The following is a 9,240-nucleotide window of genomic DNA, read 5'->3' as shown; positions in this document are numbered from 1 at the left end:
TTCCTCCTCCGTATCACAACCTGTAAGTGTTATTAATAATTGTTGCTTTTATGTTTTATGTAGCATGCTTAATAATTATTTTGTTTGCTGTGTAAGCACCGTTTAGCTTCTAGTCTTCAATGACAATTGTATTGAGATATGTGAAGTGTTTGTCGTTGTTTTCGGAGTTGTCTTAAAGAATAGAGTAATACCCACTGATCTGTATAATGACATTCTACTGTATATAGATCAGTGGTAAAACCTCGTAGTAACGTAACTGCATTTTTTTTTTTTTTTTACGTTATGTTTATGCATCGGGCTAACGCAAACAAAGACTGATTGTGCTTTTACAGTATGAACTCTGGGCTATGCTCGCTAACATAACATTCAATTCCTTATCTTATTTAAAAAATTTTACTACAAACTACAAAGCAGTGGACTATAATCATTATTATAACACAATTTAATTGATAAAAGCATCATTGTACTCCGTGTTAAACAATAAGTATTATCTCTGTAAACACTGCTAACATTTTACTTATATACACACATTGGATACAATATGTGCACCAATGTTGTAATAAACTTATGTTGTTTTTTGTAATTTTTACGTAAGTGATGTGTTTTTAACAAATAAATTATTTGCTTTTATTCTTTCAGAGTACATCATATCAGAGCAGTCAAAGTAGAGTTTTACAATCTGATGTGGCTTGTCAGACTGACTGTCCACAAACTGTTTCTGTGATGACGCAAACAGATGAATTTCAGAAAAAATCTGTTGGAACCCAATTGTCCTCTAGTACAATGAAAAACGTTCACATTCGGAGTACAGGTATACATTTCATAAATGTTTTTTTTTTTTTTTTTTTTTAGATTTTAATATCACTTTTTAAATGTCTTTTTTTTTTTTTTTTTTTTTTTTTTTACATTTGTCAACAATTGTATGTTATTTTTAAGGTTCACAGGCTACGGTTGCTTGTGTGACTGTTGGCACAACAACCACATCAGCCACCTATGATATACCATTAGCATCAACACCAGTAAAGTCTGGTTTCAGACCACCAAAAATACCTCATCTGCTGTTGGAAGAAGAGGGGGGAGAGGAGGAGGAAGAGTCAGACATACAAATTACAACAGAACCTCATGATTCAACTTTTAACCCCGCTGATGATGACACAACAATTTCACAAAAATCTGAAATGTCGTAAGTAATACACATCTATAAGTTCACTTTGTCACTAATACATGTTTTGTTTTTTGTTTTTACTTACACATATTTTCTTATTTATTAGGTTTGGGCAAAGCTCCACATGTGCAGACACAAAATACATTGTGTTTGAAACATGTTTGCGTGAGTTGTTCTCCACGTGTCCAATTTGCAATTCACAATCTGATATGAAGCTACAACGAATGGGCACTTATGTTGCAATCAGGCAGCTTTGCCCCAAGTGTTTGTACAACCGGAAATGGCAGAGCCAGCCCATAGTTGGAAGTACACCAATGGGCAACCTCCTGTTATCAGCTGCTACATATTTTACTGGGGGATCATTCATCCAACTACAAAAGGTAGGCATGTAATCAATAATACAAGAAAAAAATATAAATGTATATATATTTTTTTTTTTGTAAAATTACAATTGTTAATATTATTTATAAATGTATGTTATGATTTTTTCAAAATCATAGATTTGCAAGGCCATGGAATTAAAAATTCACCAGTACGACACATTCAGGAGACATTGCAGGAGTTTTTTGGAGCCAGCAATTGTACACAAGTGGAGAAGTGAACAGCGAAAAATTATACAGCAGTTACAAGAGGGAGGAAAAATTGCAGCATCTGGAGATATGCGTGTAGATTCCCCAGGTAAGCCATACGTTTTTCATAAATTAATAGTTAATTATTTTGTTAATTGATTTTTTATGTGTGAACATTATATCATTACATGTTTAAACATAATTATGTTTACATTTATTTATTTTATGTAGGACATTCTGTCAAATATGGCAGCTATACGCTTATGGACATGCATAGCAATACTATTGTTGACCTCCAGCTTGTTCAGGTGTGCAACCTTTTTACAATAGAGTACATGATTGACTATTAAAATTAAATGAAATAATTATTTGTATTAAAAATGTATGTTATGATGCTTACTTAGAGCAATGAGGTTGGTGGTAGCTACCACATGGAGAAGGAAGGCCTAAAGAGATGTCTGGACCTGCTGGAGTCAAACGATTTAGAAGTGGATTACATTGTCACTGACCGTCATCCACAGATCCAGAAGTATCTCAGGGAGCGTGACATAACCCAGTTCTATGATGTGTGGCACTTGAGAAAGGTTAGTGTTTGAATTTCTAACCATATAGTTATTTTACTATTGATGTGGTAAATTATTTGTATGTGTTTTTCTTTTAACTTATTGTTCAATTTCTGTATATCAGGTTTGTCTAAGAAAGTAGACAAACTGGCAAAAAACAAGGACTGTGGATTGCTGAGGAAGTGGCAGTGTAGCATCAGAAATCATGTTTACTGGTGCGCCACTTCCTCAACATCAGGACCAGAGAAGGTGGCTAAGTGGACTTCACTGGTCAACCACCTCCAGAATGTGCACACACATGACAATCCTATCTTTCCCAAGTGTGCACATCCACTCACAGCATCAAATGACCCAAAGAAATGGTTTCAACAAGGTAATTCTTAAAAATAAGTTTGTCTCTGTTACATTTTATGAATAATATTTTTTATATTACATTATGCAAAAATATTTATTACTGAAAAAAATTGGAGGTACTTTTTCATTATTATTATTTGGGTATTACTGACACTCTTTTCTAATAATGCAGGGTCGATGCCTATCCACAAAATTGAAAAAATACTTTGCAACAAGAGGGTGCTCAAAGATGTGGAGAAGCTCAGTCACAGTTTCCAGACATCTTCCTTGGAGGCTTTCGACAGCCTAATTCTATGTTTTGCACCTAAAAATGTAGTGTTCCCTTTCATTGGAATGTTGTGCAGGTAATAGGACTATTAACAAAAAATTTAAAAAACATATTGTAGAGGAGCTGGCCTTTACGGTCTTTTTTTTGTTTAACGGTTATTGCAGACTGTATCTTGCTGCGCTTCATCACAATGAAAACGCCAACAGAGAACAAGCCACAACATCGGCAGGACAGGGGGTGTACAGAATGGTGTTCCCGAAATCAAAAAAAGGGCAATGCAAAGCACGGCCATTAAAGACAGAGTCAACATATAGTAAGTAATAAAACATTTTTATTACAACCAACAAGTAAACAAACAAATTATAATATGTAATAAGTAATGCAAATAATATTCTATTTTTATTACAACCAACAAGTAAAAAAATAAATTGTAATATATTTTAAATATGTAAGAAGTAATAAAAAAATTAATTCTTACAGATTATGTTGATGAGCTACTGAAGCTTGTCTTTGATGAAGTTGTCATGGACCCCTCTCCATTTGTTGATGAACTGAAGTCAATCCCCATACCAAAGCCACTTAGTGCAGAGTATGACAGTCCATCAAAGGATGAAGCAATTGCCCGCCGTGTTTCCAGATTCAGTCAAGAGGGGGTCGAAAGCCAGTATACTGACCAGCCGGATCTGGAAACGCCTGGCGTATCTGGGTTGCAACGCAGCTTGGAATGACAACACGGACACTTCGACCCAAGTAGCCCCAGCACCAGCTGACAAAGCTGCGGTATGCAACATGGCGAAACTGTCTAAAAATTAAAGACAAAACTTTGTCCTTATGACCAAATAAAACGTGTACAGAATTTTATTTTGTAAAAAAAAAAATTTGGAGAAACAAATCTTATTCAAATGTCGTCATTTACGTGTTCAAGTTATGCAATAAAAAATGTGTTATGATATTATATATATTTGATTATTTGTAGGGTTATCAAACTACACTTACTTCTCTGGGGTTCTACGCCTTATATGGCCATAGTCACATCTATAGATGTTGTAGATGTTTTGCAGTGTATAGGGATTTAGACAGTTAGGTTCAAAGCCTGGATGGTGCACCATGCATGTTGGTGGGACTGGAAGCTGGTTTATTCTTTTTACAACCTAAAGTGAAAAAAAGATCCGTCACCACAGAACAAGTAAAAGTGTGTGTGCTGTGTATATATATATATATATATATATATATATATATATATATATATATATATATATATATATATATATATACACACAATATTTTCACTTCACGTTATTATTGTTATTTTAATCTATTACATGTAATTTTTTTATTAAGCATTACATGTACTAGTGTCAAAGGCACAACAAGTATTGCATAAAAATAGATCAACACTACCTGTCGTACTTCCCTGCAGCAAAGATTTTCAGCCTTGCTTGGCATTTTGATACAGTTCCCACACATGCACCTAAAAAAATTGCCAATTAATTTGTCTGTTACTCACGTTACGACAGCAAAATTAATCCGATTACAGCACGTCACTTATCAGACATTATTACTCCGATTATGCATGTTCCATGGACCTGAAGTGCCATAAACTACTGTACACTGACACTTACCATTGGGAAAGGTCCTGCTCCAGTCGTGTTTGTGATTGGGTTTCTGGTTCATCGGCATCTCTGGACTTTTCCTCTTCGGACTCTGGCTCGAATTGATAAGGCAAAATTTCTGCCATGTCTGTTCGTATACAATTTTCAACACTTGACAAGCTATAATCCATTAATGGTAATGGGCGTTCCGTTTCCGACAATCTCTGCACAGAGTATACCAATCACAACTGACTGGGTCATCTGACCAATCACCGCAGATTAGCGTCGCGCAAAGGAGGGGTTTGGAAAAATGAGTCGTTGAACGAATCATTTGGGAGTCGGTGAGCAAATCAGGTAAAAATAAATGCATATTATACGACAACAAGAGTGTTTTTTGTCATTGCATGCATGTGCAACTGTTGTTGGGGACTCCCAAAACAACATTAGGAACATTTTAAATGTCATAATAGGTGCCCTTTAATATGAGTTCCCCTAGCCTGCCTATGGTCCCCTAGTGGTTAGAAATGGTGATAGGTGTAAACCAAGCCCTGGGTATCCTGCTCCGCCTTTGAGAAAATGAAAGCTCAGATGGGCCAATCTGGAATCTTTCCTATATGTCGTCATACGGGGAAAGGTTACCTCCCCTTTCTCTGCTTTCAGCAGTCACTGCAAATTTGTTTTGTGTTTCCCATACACTACGAATGTGTTTCCCACATTGGCAGCGTGAAACATAGCCAAAGTCATGGAGTGCAACTTTATGAAGCCAGGGGAAGACACCAAACTTGTCGATAAAGGCATAAAGAATAAATGGCACTGGTCTTGGATAGAGGAGGTGGGTAGAGAGGAAAAGCCCTTTGGAAGCTGGTGTCAAAAACTCCGGCAACCAGGAGCATGTTTCTGCACTTTGTGCACAAGGAAAATATTATATGGAACTAGCGGGAAAAAAGTGCTGCCACGGTGTGAGTTAGACCCTAGTCATCAAGCAGCTGTCCGAGTAATTCAACACACCTCACATTTGTCAGGGGCAACAGCCACAGCAGATATCCAACCCTCAATGACCGATCGTGTGGCTGATTTAAAGATTTGCTTGTGCTCCTTCATTGGCGAGTTTGATCTGTCCTTTGCAATCGCTCATCTCGTCACTTTGTGTCAGAAATTAGAGGAGGATAAACTCGAACTTACGCATCTGTCTGTCTCGAGGCAGCATGCGGGCTATCTTATTACACACAGCATGATCGGCATCTTGCCAGAATTTAAAAGAAATCTGTCTGACAAGCTTAAGAATAACATATTTTCACTTAACATTGATGAGGCCACGGACAAAAGCATGGATAAGATTTAGGGGTGGAACGGTACATGTATTCATATTGAACCGAAACTGTATGGGCGTCACGGTTCAGTGCATGAATTTACATGGAGAATACACGGTATAAAAATAAATAAAACTCGCGTGCAATTTAATTAATGTAATGCGGAACTACTGTTAGATACACGGGTTCTTCAGGGACACCTAATCTGTAGCCCCGCCTTGTTATGTATGTAATACTGCTATCCCCCATTGTGTCTGCAGGTGGCACTGCCACTTATAATTATTACTTGTGTTCCTTAAAAAATAAATTCAGAAGAAGTTAAGTATCCCTGAGTGTTGGCTGTTATACTGAATGTGGTTTACCCCAAGTGTTTTATATGTTGTCAATGAAAAACATAACATAATTGGCGACGATGTGGATTAAATTACCACGAAGCTGCTACAGTGAATCGTGAGTAGTTAGGCGCAACAATACTACAAATTATATTTTATTTTCGCTGCGTAGCTAAAGTGATATAGGTTAGCTAGGATGATGGCTGCTACTATTGGCCACATGGAAGGTTTTGATGAAAGCGTAGAAACGTGGACCACATATATTGAAAGATTTGAACACTTCGTTGAAGCTAACAGTATTGAGGCCGACAAGAAAGTGCCTGTGCAACTCAGTGTGATCGGAGGAAAAACATGGTCTACTCCGAAGTCTTATCGCGCCGGACAAACCGAGAGAGAAAAGCTTTAAGCACATCATAGACACACTACAGCAGCACTTCTCTCTGAAGCCCCTGGTCATCACGGAGCGTTTTCGTTTCCATCGGCGGAATCTGGAGGAGAGCGAGTCGGTGACACAATATGTTGCAGTGCTTAGAGGATTGTCAGAACACTGTGAATTTGGGGGACACTTCGCGATTGATTTGTGTGTGGCTTGAAGAGTGAGGCTACTCAAAAGCGCTTGTTGACTGAGTCTACACTGACGTTTCAGAGAGCGGTAGAGTTGGCGGTCTCCATGGAAACAGCGTCATGCGAAGCACACCAACTCAGCGGATCACTGACGGTAAATGCACTGTCTTTATCAAAGAGACTGCAAACAAATGCAAACGATGTGGAAAGAATAACCATAGTGACGATGACTGTTGGTTTAAAGACAAAAACTGTAATGTTTATGGAAAAAAGGGCGACATCAGTCGCGTTTGCAGGAAAAGTAACTTTAATGATGACAGAAAAACAAAGAGTGGAAACACAGCAAAAGCTGCACGGCCAGCTGCACTCTGATTTAGCTCTGTATAAACTGTCACAGCCAGGAGAAAAGTCCAGTATCACTGTAAAACCAGAAATTGAAAGTATGCCACTGGAAATGGAACTGGACACGGGCGCTTGAAGTTGAAGCGGAGCTGAACCGTCTCACTGAAATTGGAGTATTGTCACCGGTAGAGTACAGTGAATGGGCTACTCCAATAGTCCCTGTTGTAAAGAAAATGGAGATGTGCGCATCTGTGGTGACTTTAAGGTGACGGTAAACCCTGTCTTACACATTGAACACTATCCATTACTGCGCATCGAGGACCTGTTCGCTTCATTAGCGGGAGGACAATGTTTCAGCAAATTGGACTTGTCACATGCTTACCTTCAAATGAGGGTCGTGGAGGAATCCAGGAAGTTCCTCACAATTTCCACACAGAAAGGGCTATTCCAGTACAATCGCCTTCCGTTCGGGATCGCTTCGGCGCTAGCCATATTCCAGAGAGCTATGGACCAAATATTACAAGGTCTGCCTAATGTCCATTGTTACCTGGACGACATTCTGGTTACCGGGCAGACTGAAGCTGAACACCTGGAAAACCTGGATGTAGTCCTTGGACGACTGGAGCAGTTTGGCTTGCATGCTGAAAAAGGGAAATGTGACTTCTTCAAGGACTCACTGGAATACCTGGGTCACATAATTGATGAAGAAGGTTTGCACAAGTCACCTAAAAAAGTAAGTGCAATTGTCAATGCGCCAATTCCATCAGACATCACACAGCTGAGATCATTTCTCAGCCTGTTAAACTATTACGGGAGATTCATACCCAATCTGGCAAACATAGCAAATCCTTTGAACGCCCTGCTGTGTAAAGGGAAACGCTGGCAGTGGTCTGCAGAGTGCGATGCTGCATTCAAAAAGGCTAAAGAACAACTGGTGTCACAAAATGGCTTGACACACTATGACCCTCAGAACGCCATTCGGCTTGCATGCGATGCATCACCTTATGGCATTGGTGCCGTCATTTCCAACATGCTACCCAGCGGTGAAGAAAAGCCAATAGCATTCACGTCGCGCACACTTAGCAAGGCAGAACAGAATTATGCACAGATTGAGCTCAAGGCTCTGGCCATAGTGTTTGGCGTCAGAAAATTCCACCAGTATCTCTACGGATGGAAATTCACGCTTTTCACAGATCACCGCCCTTTAACTACAATCTTTGGGCTGCAAAAAGGAATTCCATCTATGCTTCCATCCGGCTTCCATCCGGCTGCGCGGATGCAAAGGTGAGCATTACTTTTGTCTGCACACAACTATACAAAAGAGTACAAAACAGCTGAGCATCATGCAAATGCCGATGGTCTTTCCCGTCTGCCGTTACAAGTAGAGCACAGTGAGAAAAATGATGCTGTAGAGCTGTTTTACCTCGGACAGATGGAGAAACTCCCTGTCAGTGCCACTGATATCCGACGTGAGACTATGAGTGACCCAACCTTGTCTACAGTCGTCGAAACGGTCATAAAAGAGACTCAAGCGGTCAACCTGACTAATAATAATGAATTCTCACCTTTCATCTCCAGACACAATGAGCTGTCCGTCCAACACGGGTGCTTAATGCGGTGCATGAGAGTTGTTGTTCCCCACAAGCTGCGGAAAAGAGTACTGGAGGAACTGCACACTGGCTATCCAGGAATTGTCCAAATGAAAGCCATTGCTCGCAGTTATGTGTGGTGGCCTGGTATTGATGCTGACATTGAACTGTGTGTGAAAATGTGTCAGTCATGTCAACAAATACAGAAAATGCCATCCCAAGCACCCCTCCACCCATGGGAGTGGCCAAGCAAACCATGGGAGCGCATACATGTAGATTTTGCAGGGCCATGTGAGGGTCACATGTACCTAGTCGTGGTTGACGCACATTCGAAGTGGCCTGAGGTGCAGTTGATGACATCAACAACGGCAGGAAGAACAATTGAAGTTTTGCGGAATCTCTTCAGCCATTATGGACTGCCTGAAGTCCTAGTGAGTGATAATGGACCAATTTGTCTCTCAGGAGTTTGTAACTTTCCTGAAGACCAACCATGTAAAACATATCCGTTCCGCCCCATATCATCCAGCAACCAATGGGCAGGCTGAAAGGTTTGTTCAGTCTCTAAAACAAGCACTGAAGACGTCTAAGGGCT

The 9,240-nt window shown here is 39.7% G+C and overlaps 1 protein-coding gene across 1 annotated transcript; it reads left to right on the top strand.

The window, feature by feature from the left end:
- LOC308685364 (uncharacterized protein) lies at positions 1–3,654 on the top strand. The gene is made up of 11 exons (XM_081357067.1): positions 1–22; positions 640–811; positions 937–1,183; positions 1,272–1,545; positions 1,666–1,843; positions 1,966–2,042; positions 2,139–2,318; positions 2,422–2,670; positions 2,824–2,995; positions 3,084–3,232; positions 3,400–3,654. Exons 2-8 carry the CDS (start codon positions 724–726, stop codon positions 2,437–2,439), a joined length of 1,062 nt encoding a protein of 353 aa, XP_081213193.1. The 5' UTR covers positions 1–22; positions 640–723; the 3' UTR covers positions 2,440–2,670; positions 2,824–2,995; positions 3,084–3,232; positions 3,400–3,654.
- The last annotated feature ends 5,586 nt before the right edge of the window (positions 3,655–9,240 follow it).

This window comes from Scardinius erythrophthalmus (genome assembly GCF_964197995.2).
Source record: "Scardinius erythrophthalmus genome assembly, chromosome: 25".
NCBI classification, from domain to species: Eukaryota; Metazoa; Chordata; class Actinopteri; order Cypriniformes; family Leuciscidae; genus Scardinius; species Scardinius erythrophthalmus.
This window is presented reverse-complemented; position numbering and strand designations above follow the sequence as displayed.

Bases quoted from the DNA above. Each gene is read 5' to 3' on its own strand.
- LOC308685364 (XM_081357067.1), top strand. From the start codon at position 724: ATGACGCAAACAGATGAATTTCAGAAAAAATCTGTTGGAACCCAATTG. The intron at 812-936 runs GTATACATTTCA...GTTATTTTTAAG, and splicing joins CGTTCACATTCGGAGTACAG to GTTCACAGGCTACGGTTGCT. The intron at 1,546-1,665 runs GTAGGCATGTAA...TCAAAATCATAG, and splicing joins CATTCATCCAACTACAAAAG to ATTTGCAAGGCCATGGAATT.